Raw genomic sequence first — 16,757 nt, 5'->3', positions numbered from 1 at the left:
TTGGTTGTCACGCTATCTTATCTAATTGTCTTCTTTGTCTTCTTCAAAGACCAAGCTTAATTGATCAAAACAATAAATCGCACTTACTAACTCGTCGCGTCAATGACTGCATTACGCGAGCTTCGAAAATTTATTAACCAAACAGAAGGAAGGCACGAACGAGACAAGAACGTTTTACGAGCTATCGCGGCTTTATCGGAAGCAGCTTTTTTTTTTTATCTAAGAAACGTAATTAAGACTCGATAATTTATCGCACCATTCGACGACAAGCGAGTAATCGGTAATCGAGAGAACATATTTTTTTTATCGCTTCGTTTTTCTCACATTTCCACTGATGCGCTAATATCGAACATTTCGAGCAAGGGCTTTGATAAATTTTAATAGGATTATATGTCTTTTCGCCGCAAATGTACGCGCACGTCGAACAAAACGGCCACAAAATTTGTCTGACCGATCAAACCGACGGACCGAATGACGGATAAAGGGGCGAGGAGAGGAAGACCAATTTGTTTTTATCGGTCCTTTGTTTCTCTCTTCGGTTTTGTAGCCCCAGTCCTCTGCTGCCGCCCTCTTTCCGCTCTTCCACCCTTGTCCCCGTTGATTTAGCTTGCAGCAGTTCGATACAAGCGCCGGTTCACGCAAAGCACGTTAATTCGACCGTGACTATCTACGCAAATTTTCCTCGACCGATTGTGCCTTCGACACAAAATGGTCAACTATTAACACGCGACGAGACTGCGCTTGTCTCCTAGTCAGCCGTTTTGTATCATCGCGTCTGATATACTAATAACGATAAGCTCGATGAATCAGAATGGCCAGACAATGCACGCTACTTCCACCATCCATTAAATTTTGTACGTTCATTGTCATTCACCCATAACATGAATCACCTTATCGAAATTACTCGATTCAAATATTAAAGCGAATGTCGCAACTTTCATTTGTTTCTTTCGTCCCGAATTGAAGGTCGGTCGTCGAAGACACGAGTTCCGTACGTTCACCCCGCCTCGAAGGATACTGCGAGTTACGCAAAGCCTCGCAGCATCTCGATCAGAAACACGAGGCGTAGATTTCCGAGACGTGGCCAACGTCCTTCCACAACTTCTGGTCTACTACGTGTACCATGTGTATACCGACCGGTTTGATCGGCTGTGTCGCCTTTTTCTGTCGGCTTTCCCAAGCGTTTCTCTTGTCTCTTTCTCCTCCATTGCTATCTACTCTCTACAAACGAACTCTCGTACTTGTCCCGTATACGCGCGATTCCCTTCCCGCGTTTCCGGTTTCCAGCACTTCGCAGCTGACCCCCGCGACCCGGATCGCAAGATTAAACGCGAACAAATCTCTCCTGTTCCCTCTCGTCTTGCCACGACATTTTACTCCCTTTCTCTTCGTCGTTTACTCCGGATATCGTGCAGCGTATCTACCAACGCCGTACCGTCGCGGTAATAAGTTATATAGGTGGAGTTCGATTAACTCTGTGGTGACCCGCAATAAAATTAGGGGAACACAGGCTGACCGAATTGATAAATGCTTTAACTCGGTGTTCTCGCCTAGCGCCACGGCGTTAATGAGATTTAACGAGGACGCTCTCGAGAAGTCGCGGGATGCAAACACGACCGCGAGCGACAGGATCCATTCTGGTACGTGAGAGAAACGGCAAAACGCGTGGCGTGCCATCGCAGTGAGCGCACCGACAGAAACTCAGAAATAAACCACCGTGGTTCGCTTTATCCCGAGTCTTTTCGTTTGAAACGAAACGTGCTCGTACCGTGTCCCCCACGAAACGGAACAGGAACGAGGGATAAGCGCGATTGTACCGTAACTACCGCGAGAACATCCTGCGTTCGAGGTTTTCACGGGACGCATCGATATTTCCCATGCATCGCGAGTAGGTAGGCAGATTTTGCCCGACCCTCTGGGAACGTTCGTTCGCGACTAAACGGTGTAAAGCTTCCACCGAATTTTTCAGCCGATCGAGTTTGTTCGATAACCAACGTGTGTGGTTACACGACCCAGGGAAATACGGTAGACTTGGAAGAGATATTGAATCGACTGGTGGTAACTCGCGCAGTTCCTCGAATCGATTATCAAACAGCAACGATAGCGCGGAGCGTAGAAATTACGATAGTTTGGCAAGCGACAACGGGCTCGAAGAAAACGCAGCAGCTAGCGTGGTTAGAAAAGAAGGTTGCGCCATCGAAGGTTAACAATGCCACGTTCCGTAGCCACGGCTACAATAGCATCTTTCGCATCACTCACATTGCGAGCCATTGTACCGGGAAAACCATTGTTTCTCGTCCCATTGCGCGCATCGGCGGCCTAAAGGGAGGGGAGAGGGAGAGGGAAAAGAGAGATCGAGGGTGGAAACGGGGGCGGTGGGGTTGGAATACGAACGGGACAGACTCGCGTACCAACGGCCCGTGTTCCAGACAAAAGAGTTACGTCAGGCCCATTCACCCAAAACGCCTTTGTGCGTTCGGATATTCTTATTTCAATGCCAACAAGAGGAACGGAACAGAGGAGACGCTGCAAGAGGAGTATCGGTATACACCGACACTCGGTCAAGTCACTCAGTCGTGTGCCGTTTAAAGCCGCTCGGAGATTTGCTCTTTTCTCTATCCGTTCGGGAATATATCGCGCGCACGAGAGCCGCCGAGAAAATCAAGAGAAAATCACGGTGAAAGAGTGCGAAGTATTACGGAACTCCCAGTCCTCGTCCGAAGGGGAACGCGTTTGGAAAATCTACTGTTTACCGATGAAACCGACTCGCGTATCGTTCCATTTCGTTCGGGGGTTTCGGTACTTTCTACTTAAAAAAAAAAAAAAAAAAATATATATATATATATATATAACCCATATATATATATATATATATATATATGGGTGTGCAGTCGCGTACGTGCGTACCCAGTTTTTCAACTTCGCTAGGACGATAAGCGGGAAATAAATATGCAGAGCTATTTCCTTGTTGTCTCGATACGGTCGCATCGTCTACCTTATCGTTCGAGCTTTCACGATGAAAACACGGATCGCGAACAGCCAGTGGGAAAGCGACTCGACCACCTCAGGTTTCTCGCAATTACCGACTGCCCGGAAAAATCGAAACCGTATTAAATGCTGTGTAAAAAAAGAAGAAATCGCGATGAGATATACAATTAATGAATCTCTGAAGCGTTGCTCATTACAGTATTATCGTGTGATCCTGTAATGTGCACCTGCGAAGCATGTCGAATATTTCACTGATTTTCATGCGTTCCGAGTCCTCGTGCCTTGTTAAAAAACACATCACACACGAGGACGCGCGTCCTGTATTCCTCGTTACGACCGGCATCGTGCGTTCGTGATTTCAGAGAGATAATGAATCATCCGCATACCTTCCAACTTGGAAAATACATCTATAAAATGCGGCAAAACAAGAAAATGGCAAGAATGATCCCTTCCATTTCAACGGAGAATTATTGAAGTAACGGAGATACATCGCGCAAACGACAATCGCTATGATTCACTGGAATGTTTATCACATAGCAAAGCATGCGATTCATAGAGTTATACGAATATCTTCCTCGATACGTTCCTCCGTCTATTCAACGTTCACAATAACTCGAGAGGAGATCCAACAAATTTTCAATCTCGCACGTGTAGCATTGCTACAGTGCAGCGCTCGGTTGTTTATGCGCTTGTCTATAAAATTCGAAGCTCGCGAGGGAAGTGATACACGTCCGGGTGAAAGTCGTGCAAAAGAAACTCTCACGAAATTCTCGATAGATAAGCGAATGCGACCAAAGGACGAGGAGAAACAGAATCAAAGGGGCGGAGGGAATGGAAAAGAGAAACGGAGCGAGATCGTCGTCGGCGATGCACACGACACATGGCAGAATTGTGAAACGTACGTGTACCGATACACACGACGTAAAATATCGCGTTGAGTCGAGTGTGTCGTAATACGCGACACGAAGTGGAAGCTCCAACCTATGTATAAGGAGAAAACAAAAATATCACCGATGCCGCGCAGCGGCTGTCACGAGCGTATAATTCATGCGAGCAAAAGTTCTGTGGATCGCGGTCCGCCGCGGTTCTCGCGCGAATCGTTCGAGCTTTCACGCGTGTGTCGTAAAACACGAAGCTCACTAGCAACACAACATCGTTTTGAAGGCGACGATATTGTGTACACGTCGGTAAACAAGTTAGTACGAGACGAGGAGAAACCAATGGACGTTGGTGCATATCGGACGACGTGACCAACTGGATGCGTATCATGGCAGCGAAATGAAAAAGGTACATTTATAGAAAAACGAGAGAAAGAGAGAGAGAGAGCGAAAAAGTTACGTTCAATTGCGATTTACAACGAGATCGAATCAAGGCAATTCGAAACGAGGGAAAATTCAATCGAAAATATTACAAGCGCAACTGCTATCCGGTAGGAAATTTTAATTCGCGATTTTGATTCACGCATGACAATATCGTATTCCGTATTAATCGAGGAAGCGAGAGCAATGTTGCTGCAGTGAAAATATTTGTACGCACGGCGATGCACGCGATCCGCCTAACGATCAATTATTCAATCTGCTGAATTATTTACGAAAAAATATTTTTCGTTTCGTGAGTAGAAGCGGAGGGAGAATGGTTGGTTGGTTCATAAACGAGCATACGCATATTAGAGGCCTCAGGATCCGCTTAGCGTATCGGGAATGAATAATTCATCGTGACTTGATACGTAGGATGTATTTCAGTAATTGCATCAGGTGTTAGATGAAAGGAAACTTCAACAAGGTCGCTTGACACCTTACACTGGCTATTTTTAACATCAATTCCTTTTTTCCCCGCTCATCATTGTTGGCTTGGACAATTATCGTAATTAGCTACATTAATTGGTAGCGTTCTAGGAATTATCGCTTAAAAAAGGTATTCAAATACCAACAACTGATCGATGTTGCGTTTCATCTCTTAATCCAATTCCGCGATGGAAAACTACCAAACATTTCTCGTCTTTGTGTCTCCTGATGTTTGTTCGACACAGCGGATATCTTGTAACAATTTATAATAATTGCAAGCAATTTACGTTAATTACGAGGAAACTCGAAATCAACGAATCAGAAAAATATTCATGTATAACTGAGTTTGTAACGAGCAGACGAGCTTCTCAGAGTGCGACGCAATCGAATTTTCGCACAGACGGGCATTATCGTCTATCTCGCGCTATTTCGCGAAATTCCTTGGTCGTCTGGTTCGCGCCGAAAATCGGCCAAGTTACATCAGTTCTGACGGCGTCGCGCGTCAGAGCCTCGCTTCCTCGCCAACGACAATAATTGCTGGCGAAACTGGATCGTGTAAAGTTGGGAATACAAGAATATACAACAGAGCACCTGTCGAATCGCATTATCGGTCACGCGACCAACGCCGTCGCGTTGTCGATGTGACCCAACCATCTGTTCGCATATCGAATGACGCTGTCCATGTACATCAGCGCGTACCTCGTGAAAACGGTGCCGATGCTGATTATAAAACTAGGGTTACTTTCGGCAAATATCGCGATGAGACCAAATTTTATACCGGCTAGTAGTTACGTATAGCACAACGACGGGGGATCGCGAATCCGGTTTTAGAAAGAACAAACACACGGTCCAGGAGTAATGAGATCAGCTGCTGGAACAACGAACTAATCTACATGTATCCTATTCTCGGTTCGTTCGATAAAGTAGATACGCGAAATAACTCCGAAGCTATTCGAGTATTGTTGGACGCAAAAATAGAGTCAGAGACCAAGAGACTCAGCATGATTAAATAGATGGTATTTCTTTCTTTGACCGACGTTTCGCTTACTCTCCAAACACGACAGATACCGCGGAGTGTAGAAAGCCGGAGAAATTCCATTTAAAATAGTGGCCACTTCCGACAAATTCGATTTCAGCAGCGAGGTGAATAAAGTCGCGGTAAAAGGAACGAGACACGAGGTAAATTAATGCAATCAGAAAGATCGTAATTGAGGAGGACAACGGGGACCCGATGAGGGAGCTGTGGCCGATCTCGGAAACAGGACGATATTGCTTGCTCCTAGCTAGCGTGACGTATTTCTTGGCCGATAATAAAAACGCTCGATCGTACGGGTAATTAACGAGAAAGAAAAGAAAGCGACTAAAGTGCCGGTCGGTTTTCAGTTGGAAACCCTTCGAGACGTTCAATTAGGCACCGCGCCAAACTAGACCCGACCCAACAATGTTGCGCAGGTCAAATGTCGAGTACCAAGCGACAAACCGAGATTTCCTCGCCATAAATTTCACCACGCGACCTAATCATCGAATACGCCATCGGTAATTAAAAGAACGACAATTAAAATGTACTACTTAAATGACCAGAGATAAAATCGAAGGTACGAAATTACGAAGGGTAATTAAAAGGAAAAAAGTATTCGCAGACCTTTTTAAACTTCCCCGGATAGCACATCGATTTCGATAAGAAATAATACATCACGAATTTTTGTGGTTAAAATGCGTGACATTTAACTAAAAAGATAGATAGATAGATAGATAGATAGAGAGAGAGAGAGAGAGAGAGAGGGAGAGAAAGAGATACAGATGTGTAGAGTTTGTGTGAAATATCAAGCAAAGGTTAAAAAGTATTTATATATGTTGCTCAGTTAATGTTAATGTATATTACAGAAATTTTCAGAATTTTAATTCACCAATAAAAAGTCGTTTGGATGGACAACAAATCAGGAAATATCGCCGATAGTTTATTTGCGTTTGATGAAACAGTCCTTTAATTATTAGAATATCTGAACTCCTTCCGTTAGAGAAATATGTATAAATACATACTGAACTTGGTTTTATTCGTTAAGAAAAACAGTTATAGCCAATGCTAATGGAATCTTCGTTCTCTCTATTCTCTTACGTGTATTTTAAAACAACCTGTACGACGACGGTGACCTAAAATAAGATGGAAAAAAAGGCTGGAAATTCCAGAGAATCGCGATGGTAGCGAACCGTTAAAGCAACACGCAACGCGAACTTACGGCGCTACCAGTGACGTCACGCGTACTATTTTAACGAAGCGAGGAAACTGTTGTACTCCGGCTGAGATATTGAATGGGGAACAAGTACGTCCCTCCTGCCTTCCCCGACCACTGGAAGGTCATTGCACACTCGTAAACAAACAGGACGCGCCGTCTATAGTACGCTCGGCCGCGTCACTGAACGTACACACCGATCTAATACCACGGCTCAAGGTCGTCCCGTCATAATAGCCCGCTGCATATCGATAATCGATTTAAACGGAGTCCGACCAAAAAATGGCCAGAGAAACCAAACTTCTCGGAGATTACTGGTAAATTCGAATTTTACGAAAAAAGATGGCGACATAACTGTTCACGAACGAATTTATTGAAATTTTCAAATGTATTAAAAGATACGGACAAGAAACGGACAAGAAACGAACAAAATTATCTAGCGTGTAATTGAATTCACGTGCGTCAGTGAACTCGATGGACAACGACACGCGTTACTTACTATGTTGACCGTTAGAAATTCAAATATGGCGGTCGAGGTTACAAGCGCCTTTTCGCGTTCGAAATTCACGGCCGCTGTTTGAACTTGCTCGTACGCGCGATGTAACGCTAGACGCTAGGTTTTGACTTATTACTCCGTTCTATTTTAATGAGAAAGTAGTAACTGACATCTATAAGGCACGACAACGAATTTACGAGGTGGTATGGATTCAAATGTAGAAGCATTCTTACCTGTTGCCAATGATCCTCGAGCGATGGCTGGGCCGAAAAGTATCCGGTGTCGTGTATATCTTGCAACTCCCTAAATATGTTCCCACTCGGCAGGATATCCATGGTTACGCCGGTGATCCGTTCGTAACTGGCTTCGGCACAAAAAAAGAAACCGACTCCTTCGAACCAAACGAAACCAACAAGAAGATATAAACAAACAACAAAACTCTGATTTGCTATACTCGTATACGGAGGACTTAGATGGTAACGGAGCCCGGTCACTAACTGCACGCCGATACGCGGCTCGCGATTCTAACGCACGCACGTACACGCAGCAGGTAGTGGCACGCACACGTGCTTATCATCGAAGAAACACCAACGGTTACGACGTCACCGTAGTAGGATGACCGACAGAGACCGATACGGAGCGAGAGAAGTGAGATTTACAGACAAACGACTTCTGTGGTCGATCAAGACGAGGGAAAGACCGGCTAATCGCTTCTTTTTTCCGCGCCCGCACAAACACCAACGAACACTATTGGCTCGTATACTCAGCGAGTGGAATATCTGATTGCACTACCGGCGTTCTACTGTTGCTGCCACCACGGCGCTGTGCTGCGTTGGTACAGTCGTCGAAAAGAAAGCGGCACGCGACGCACTGCACGATCTCTGCAGCCAAGGAAACAACTCACTGCAACGCCGTTGCTTGTGCAGATCGACGTTCTGTCTGTTCTTGATAGCGTCGCGTACACGAGACACGCGCGACAGCATCCATCATACGTGGAACGTGACGACGAGGAACCTTGTAACCACGAACGACGAAACGTCAAAGCGCCGGCACGAGTCACGACCCGGTATGTGTTCGAATCATTCGGCTTCTCGCTTTATACTTCCCAAATCTCTCTCTTTCTCTCTCTCTCTCTTGTTCACTCGTTATACGTTTGCTCCGATCGTTCAATACTCTCTGTCGATTTCTTTTCCTCTCTTACTTCTGCCTTTCTTGTTCTTTACCTCTCTATCTCTTTCTTTTGTTCTCGCTACGACGCGAAATTGGAGCTAACCACTGTCGACGTTCTATATTCACTGGCCTTCCTCCTCTCGCGTTCTTTTTGCTCCGGTAACTCGTGTACATATACACTTTGGCGAGGAACACACGCGGCTCGGCCGTCACCTACCGGCTTTTTTCCCGCGACACTTGCGGACGTGGCGTCGTGTCACCGTATTCAATTCCGCCGGTCACAACGATCACGAGCTAGATACACGTCGCTGGGGATGAACAACGAAGAAACACCTACGAGATATTTAACACTCCGCAAGGAGCAACGATATCCCCAACGGCTAATGCGTACAGACTCTTCCGCGCGAGCGCCGAAGAGTGACTGACGTTCCCTTGCCATAACTGTACGCGAGGAGGGCCGAACTCGGCCGAGTTGTACCGAACGCGCGCTCGGTGCCGGCGACGCGTTATCACGGCCGGCGACCGCTTCGCGTCGTGGCAGCACCGCTCGGTGGCGTCGCGACGCCGTTTCCCTTGCCTTTTACATCGCCTTTTCTTTCACATCCACCTATCTTTGACTCGCGTGCCATTTTCTTACAAAATATCCTACAACGAAACGATCGGTATTACGGCTCCAGCAGAAAGATCTTTAAGAGGAAATTGCTTTGCGCGTGGTAACGTAAATTAAGTTATTCCCTTTTTGTTTTCCTTTCTATTATACACGCATTCCAATTGCTATATTCTTGTAAGTATTCTATACCTAGAATAATGAGTTAAGTTTATTAATATATGAATGCTAATTTATAGACAACTTTGATAAAGGATCGTTATGTCTCGAGTTCCTTTTTGTATCGAACTGTAATTACGGATCCTTTTTAGTGGAACTCGATAGCATAGCATTGGCACGAGAAACGATTAGTTCCTGTTTGAGTGGTAGTAAATTACAGCGTCAATTACACTCTATGTTCTTTGAGCCAAAACTCGAATAGACTGGCTGAAGTTCAGCCTGACGATCATTCCTAATGTCATTGTATTCATTTGGCTATTTTCGAACTGTGATTGTCATCTTATCTACAACTAACATCTAGGAATTTACGCGTATGAATAATATTGCTATTTCCACTAAATGTAATCATAGAAACGATGTCAGATACGTCGTGTATACTTCTGACTTTATTATATTTTCCTTAATTTCGACATCGAACTCGAATTTACGTACACCGTCATATTAAATTTATTACTCTTTTACGAGGAAACGTATTTGAAAACAGCCACTTAGAATCTCTTGCTTGCCACGATTTTTTGCGGCTTGTTCGATCGACTCTTACACATGAGACATCGATTATGAGCACAGAATTATTCGAAAATGAATAATCGGACGTGAGTCAACGGGCGCTCAGAGCGGAAAGTGGAGAGAGAGATGAACGCGTTATGTCGCTGTACGTGATTCATGGATTCTGCGCGTTCGTTAAAAGCTGTTTTGTAGACGCTACTATAACGCTCGGGAATGCTAGATTAGATACGTAAGCGGCATTTATGGCGAATGGAATTAGAAGACCGGCTCCACTTATCAAGTCTGTACCTCGTTTCCGTTCGAGCTATCTTCGTCGAGCTATCGCCCTGGAGCGCAGGGAGGACGACCACCGGATCCAAAGGACTGTTTTTTTTTCCCTATGTGTCACCTTTTTGTAGTCGTATATATTTTTGACGATGCAACGACGTTGTTATTCCTCTTACAAAGAGCGCGCGTACGCGAACATCATCGATGCGTTTTCAGTAAGAACGAACCGGGAATATTTGCAAGAAAACCAACAAGAAATGGAGGAAAAGTGTGCGTACAAAATGCATGAATATCAGTCTACTGTCAAGAGTGATCGTGTTGACTTTCAGATAACGCTAATATCCTCCTGATTGATTCTGAATGTTACGTAGCACTGGAGGCTGACCTCTCGTAACCTCTCAACTTCGACTCGGTTTCTTGGATGCATTCGGTTCTCTCAGTGGGTTAAGACGGCCCGGCACCATAAATATGGTGGTTGTTGTTGGATTCAAGCCCAGCTCTCGAAAGCTTTCTTGTGCACCGAGATGCATTGGATCGTCGATTTTCGCTGTTAGTTATGGAGCAAACCGACAGAACGTTTGTTAGTCTGGAAAACAGTTGTTTGGTGAACATCGGCGTGCAAAACGACCACTTCGTCTGTTTCGCCTTCGCTAATTCCATTCTTCTTCGCAGTTATTCCTTCTATTCTCGCTACGTCTATATAGAAAATATATGTATATCATACCGAGTTCGTTCTTCGATTATGAGATAGCGAGTGCGCGCTGACGAATTTAACGTTCTCTCGTTCGGATAGCAGTCGTTTCTTTCTCGCTTGGCATGAGAAGCGCCTGGTTCACGAATCGTATCGTTCGCGAAAGATCCGAAGTCGCGCACATATTGTCTATTTCCGATGATAATTTACATAGAATTGTTCGTGACGACTGTTAATCCCTTCAGCGTCCTTTTGTCGAAACACGTATATAGCAGCGTTTGCTCGTTACGAGCTTTTTTGATCAACGGATCAAACACCACTAAGAAGGCCATCCACGAATACAATGACCTGATCGTTAACCCTCTTTCCGGCTGCTGTCACCAGGGTGCAATAGCCGAGGACGCAACGGACTTCTGTATCCTCTGCGTTATCGCGCAAAACGTTACAGCTTGGCTGACTGTTGTTATTGCTTTATTATACCGTATTATATTTGCTCGCTTAAAGTAATCGTACAATTACATGTATAAAGAATTAACGAAAAATTCCTCTAATTCCTTCCTTTCTCCTTTCACGAACGAAACATTAATTTACATTATAACGTTAGTTGCATTTGTCCAGAATGCAATTATCCCGAGTTACATTTCGCTCGTAACGCTTCCTCTCGCGTTTCTGTCCGCCAGCGGTCCAAGGTGAACCACACGGCCGTCGTGGCGGCAACATTCGGCCCTCGACAGTACGTTTTCTTTGCTTGCTCACGATTTTCACGGTCGTGCGCAGAGCGCAAGGAACACCGTAAGTATGACGTAATGTTCGTGTTGCATAATTCCACGGCAAAGGCTGCAATACTCGCACACCGCATCGCAACTATTCGTGTCAACTGTTATTCTTTGAACGACCCTCGCCGACCAGCTTGGCCGCTCGCATCCTTGAAGCTTGGAATTTATGGGACGAGGACACATGACCATGCGTATCGCTAGCACTAATGATCTCTTTCGGTAGCGTTCGTGAAAGTTCATTGAACAATAAAGAACGCACCTGTCCGATCGTTAAACATCTTGAACGTTCATTTTGTCTATGCCCATCTGTGTGCTCGATAGATCAGTTTCGGTTGGTACACGCGGAGAAGAGAAGTCTGTCGTCGTAAATTACGACGTGCCACGAATATCCCGCTCCTATCGAAATAAATTTTCACGAGCGCTTTCGAAATACGGTGGAACGCGGGAAAGTCCGCCTACTAATGAGGAGGCACGCGTGCACACGAAAGCCACGTAGCTTCCACTGTTTGATATCGTCACCGCGTATTTAGTTGCCGGCTAGCAGCATATTTGACTTGACAGAACTTTCCACTGGAATTACAGCTCTGACCCTAAACCATACTTGCTTTGTGTACTTATTGCGATTTGAAGTACTGACACGTCAGTACCTGAGTCCCCGTTGCGTTGAAGCAAGCGAACTAGTAAAAACTATTCCAACGAAACGAGCCTGAAATTGCAACGCGAAAATGATGTAACTTTCAGTTATGTTTGTTCTACGACACGACTGAATGTAAGAAATTTTTATTGTCGCCATGGAAGGTAACTGGATAAAATTATATATAATAAAACGCAGACGGCATAAGGGAGCCAGCATAACGAGAATGGCCCCCATGTTCTCATATTAGACGACGTAAGTGGAACAAAAACGCCGATTTAAGATTCTTCTTTCTCCTTGCGGTGCTCTGACACAGGGTGATCGGCCGAAGTCTCCTCAACACACATTCGTAAAAATTCGTCGAGAGTTTCGACGAAATTAAGGAACTCTACAATTCGCATTCCCCCGAATGATGTATGAGCCACATTATGGTCGAAAATCGTGATACGTTAAATTTCTTTCCTCCTAGTGAAGAGGATCCTCGCTAAGAGTTAAAATTTACAACTGCTTTGACGCGTTAGTGGTTCCCATCAGAGTGGTTCCCGAAAGAATATAATCGTTTTATCACGCCTTGTTCAATTTTCATCGATTGATGGACTTTAACGTGCTTGCACGTTCGCCTAAGGTCTAATGGCGCCTAAGGAAGAATCGAATTTTCGCCTTCAGCAGCTAGCGTATGTGCAAAATCGACTGGTTAACCGCGATTTCATGTCATTCCTCGAGGGTGTGCATCCTGCCCTCGTGACATCGTCCCAGTGGTCCATTAAAGCCCGAGGAAGCAAGCTGGTCGTCGTGAGCCGCAAAATCGTGCTATCTAGGACGATGCTTTCAGGATTCGACTGTGCTCCACACATCTCGAGAAAACTTGACGAAATTCACAGTTACAAAAGTGAACGCAATGGAATAATCAAGAGAAATTTATTCCCCAAACGAATATGAGTAATTAGGGTTACGTAGAGCAAATATTATACGTTGTAATATTAATTTAAACTAACGAGTCGCGATGGCGGAGCGACCGTACGTTTCGTAAATTCCCGGAAAATATTAACGCTGGAAGTACGTGCACACGTGTAATTTGAATTTTAAGTTCAATTAAGTAAATTATTCCAAATATTTAATAGTGCCGTTTTTCTTGATCAACGAATGCGAAATCCTCGAATTATTCGATTTACAGTTATGCAAACGTACGAAGAAATGTTAGTCTTCATTGTGCAAATGACGGGTTTATAATATTTTCAAGCAAGAACCGATTAAACAACCAGCTACTATGGTAGATACCACAAAAGTCGTTTTAATAATTAAAAAAGTTAATCCGACTTAATCGTCTTACTTGTTGTTTGCGTCGTAAACCTCCTTTTATGCATAACGAACAACCCTGTCCTTTGCATAACTCCCGACAAATTTCCTATCTCATCGGTCCCCTCGGTTTGGGGTTCGAGATTTCAACGCAACAAAAAACCACCCTTCCGTAACCCCTGCACCTGATAACCTGTGCACGTTAGAATCGAATTAAAATCACTCTCGTATCAGGGATTTATTCCCCGGCTACAACCTTCCTGCACTGTTCAGCCTCCGAAAACTTGTCTCCATTAAAATCAGATAACATTTGTCAGAGCCTTGGTTCACGTATACACGACCTGTGATCCTTTCCCGGAACAGCTTCGAGAACTATGACATTATGGAGGGATTAGTGCCAGGAAAGTCGAACGAAAGATAAAGGACCTAACTCTTGGACCATCTTTAAATGTCTTTCGCTGTATCCATAAAAACGGAAGCGATAAAGAAGCTTCAAAAAATATATCTAAATGTGATACTTTTAAACAGTGAAATTTTTGGTGCGTAATTCAAATTTTCTGCTCGGTTAGAGTACGCAAGATACATAGACGTCAGTATGATAAACGTGGCTTTATGACTAGTTCAGATATAGTATTTGGTTATTACTCGTGAAAAACGAGGGCTGTCCATTTTTGTGTGCGTTAATACGAAGATATGGAGTTCATGCAATATATCAGCGATATTCCTAGCCTCGAACCTTATCCCCTTTATTCGAGTCGTGGCACGTGTAGGTACACACTCCGCCTACCGCAAAAGCCTTCGTCACGCAGGACGTGCTCGGTTTTTCACCGGCGATATACCCATGGTATTTCAGGACCATTTATACCCGTAGCTAAAGGTTAAATCTCTAGCAAACAGCTGTTCAAAAAGTCACTTGCCACCTAATTAATAGGAAATGCTTTTCCCTTGCTTTTTTTCCTATTGTTACTTTCGAATAACTACCCTAAACCCCCAACTATTACAATTCCCTTTAAACTTCTTTTCAACATTCTTTCACCCTCTCGGCGAACACAAGATTCTACCATAGTTAGGAATCAGTTTGTTCTACTTTTACCCGATAATCTATCGTTCTTGGATTTTTATTGTAACTCCACTCCGCAGAAATACTTCATTGATTATCTTGAAAGTATTCCATCGTAAACGCCGCGAGAAATATGTGCGTCTAAGTATCCCGAGAATTAATTTCTCAAACAGATTTCCGGCTCGTATTTTAGACGTTTTTGTCGGAACCTCGACACGACCGGCAGGACATCGTGCCAAGATTTTTCCCCGTCGGAGAACACGGGCACGAAAATTTTGAAACAGCTACACTTAAGATGTTTCGCGAAGCCAGTAAAATCCTTTATTTCGATTTGTCGCGCAGACAAGGAGGAGCGAGTGTGTGCAGCAAGCACGGAAACGGGTAGGAAGAGAGAGAGAGAGATAGAGAGAGAGAGAGAGAAAGGCGAAGGCACGAAATTTCACTTAGGCTTTTGTCCGGAGGAGGGTGACTTGCACGACTGAGTCACTGTGAGTATCCCAGGGCGATATACAGACAAGCTCCGTTAGACGTATATCTACGCTGTGTTTCTCATGTATATTTCGACGATCTGTCGGGGCCAAGAGTCGGCTAGAGCTTCGTTGATCCTTTCAAGGGTAAAAAACAGGCCTGCAAGAAACCGCGCTTTAATGGACGAAACGAGTTCCCAACCACATGAAGCAATATTGCTTCCGCCTTATATTCTCTCCTTGTTCTACCTCGTGCGATACTCCCCTCTTGTCGAGAATTCTCCTCGGTCCACGTTGAAATAACACCGATCACGCCGTACAGCCCCTGGCTGACGTGTTTCGAGCCACCTATATCTATCCTTCCCCGATGCTGCTTCTCCTTGTGCTACTTCGCGGTTTCTCCCTTGCGATTGGGACAAGCTACATCCGACGGGGAAAAAACACAAGAAGGAAGAGCCTAACTTCATTTAGTCGCGAAATAGGTATTCTACGGACAGTGATTGAACGACATTTAGAGGGCGCCGAAGGAAATTCCGAACAACAGGTTTAGCAAGGAAGCCGGAGGTTCCCTCCTTGGGGACGCTCGAAAACATTGCCCGCAGTTGTGTTCTGATTTGGCTGCACTTATCTTTCTTATACCGTTTAATACAACACGCCCGAATCGTAGAAATTACGCTGCTTTCGATGTACATTATGCAAATGGCGAACTATGGTCGTGGGGTTAAGTCGAGATACGCGGTATAGGAGCAGCATCATTGGCAACAATAGAATGACGGTACATCTTTGCGGCGTGACTCTCATTTATGGTCGTTCCGATGCAGAAGGATCGATGTTTAACGATCGACACGGACGACTCGAAGATGATTCATCGGTCGTTTGGTACACGTGGACGATGATTGAACATCTTCTGGGAGCAACTAGGGTTAAGAACGATTCGAACGATTGAATATATCGTAATAATTGATTCACATATATAATTTTAGTTTTAGTTTTATTAACGGAACACTGTTGTTTCAATGGACGTGTGTGTGTCATGACGAAAACCGTGACGTACACTGTCAAGGTAGGTTTACGATCGTGGCAAAAAGACATAGAAACAAGGAAGTCGAAATGAGTGCGAAGCAAAGAGAAAAAATGAGGCACGAGATAAAGGGAATTTTTCCTGGCGCACCGGAAGTAGTGTACCGCTCTAACAGAGTTCGAAAGAGTTAAACTTTATCGCTGGCAGTGAGAGAGGAAACGGTGGAAGGAAAAAGAGAAATGAACGGAGGATAGCAAAGAGGTCGGATAGAGAGCACAGACTGGGGTTGGGGTTCCGTTCTGGCCCTTGGAACTAAGTCTCTTTGTTCCAATTATCGCGGTTCTTCGTCGACCAACCGAGCTTGCCCGCAGAAGCGATTTGACCTTTTCCGTTTCCGGTTAACCGCACGGTAGATGCGGTTACTCTTTTCTTTGGTGACACGATTTTCTCTTGTTCGCAGGTGCTCGAACTTTTCCCATGTTGCAATTCACTTGATAACGTCCACGTCCCATCGCCTCGGGATCTACTCGGACGACAGTGGTT

At 44.7% G+C, this 16,757-nt stretch overlaps 2 protein-coding genes across 3 annotated transcripts in view; one reads left to right on the top strand and one right to left on the bottom strand.

Moving 5' to 3' along the window:
• LOC122569290 (Krueppel-like factor 6) overlaps window positions 1–9,125 on the bottom strand; it is a 275,557-nt gene extending 266,432 nt beyond the window's left edge. The window contains exon 1 of one of the 2 annotated variants that reach the window (XM_043730113.1): window positions 7,733–9,125. Coding sequence is in view for 1 of the 2 variants with exons in the window: in XM_043730112.1 (XP_043586047.1) it covers window positions 7,733–7,834 (102 nt within the window). In the remaining variant the exon portion in view is untranslated. The remainder of the gene's footprint in view (window positions 1–7,732) is intronic. The other variant, XM_043730112.1, reaches the window with a different exon arrangement.
• Window positions 3,727–16,757, top strand: part of LOC122569289 (heat shock 70 kDa protein cognate 4-like) — a 64,211-nt gene continuing 51,180 nt past the window's right edge. Inside the window, exon 1 of the mRNA XM_043730109.1 lies at window positions 3,727–4,275. The gene's annotated coding sequence lies outside the window, so the exon portion shown is untranslated. The remainder of the gene's footprint in view (window positions 4,276–16,757) is intronic.

The sequence above is a fragment of the Bombus pyrosoma genome, linkage group LG7 (assembly GCF_014825855.1).
Source record: "Bombus pyrosoma isolate SC7728 linkage group LG7, ASM1482585v1, whole genome shotgun sequence".
NCBI lineage: Eukaryota > Metazoa > Arthropoda > Insecta > Hymenoptera > Apidae > Bombus > Bombus pyrosoma.
The sequence above is the reverse complement of the archived record's forward strand: the minus strand, read 5'-3'. Positions and strand labels throughout refer to the sequence as shown.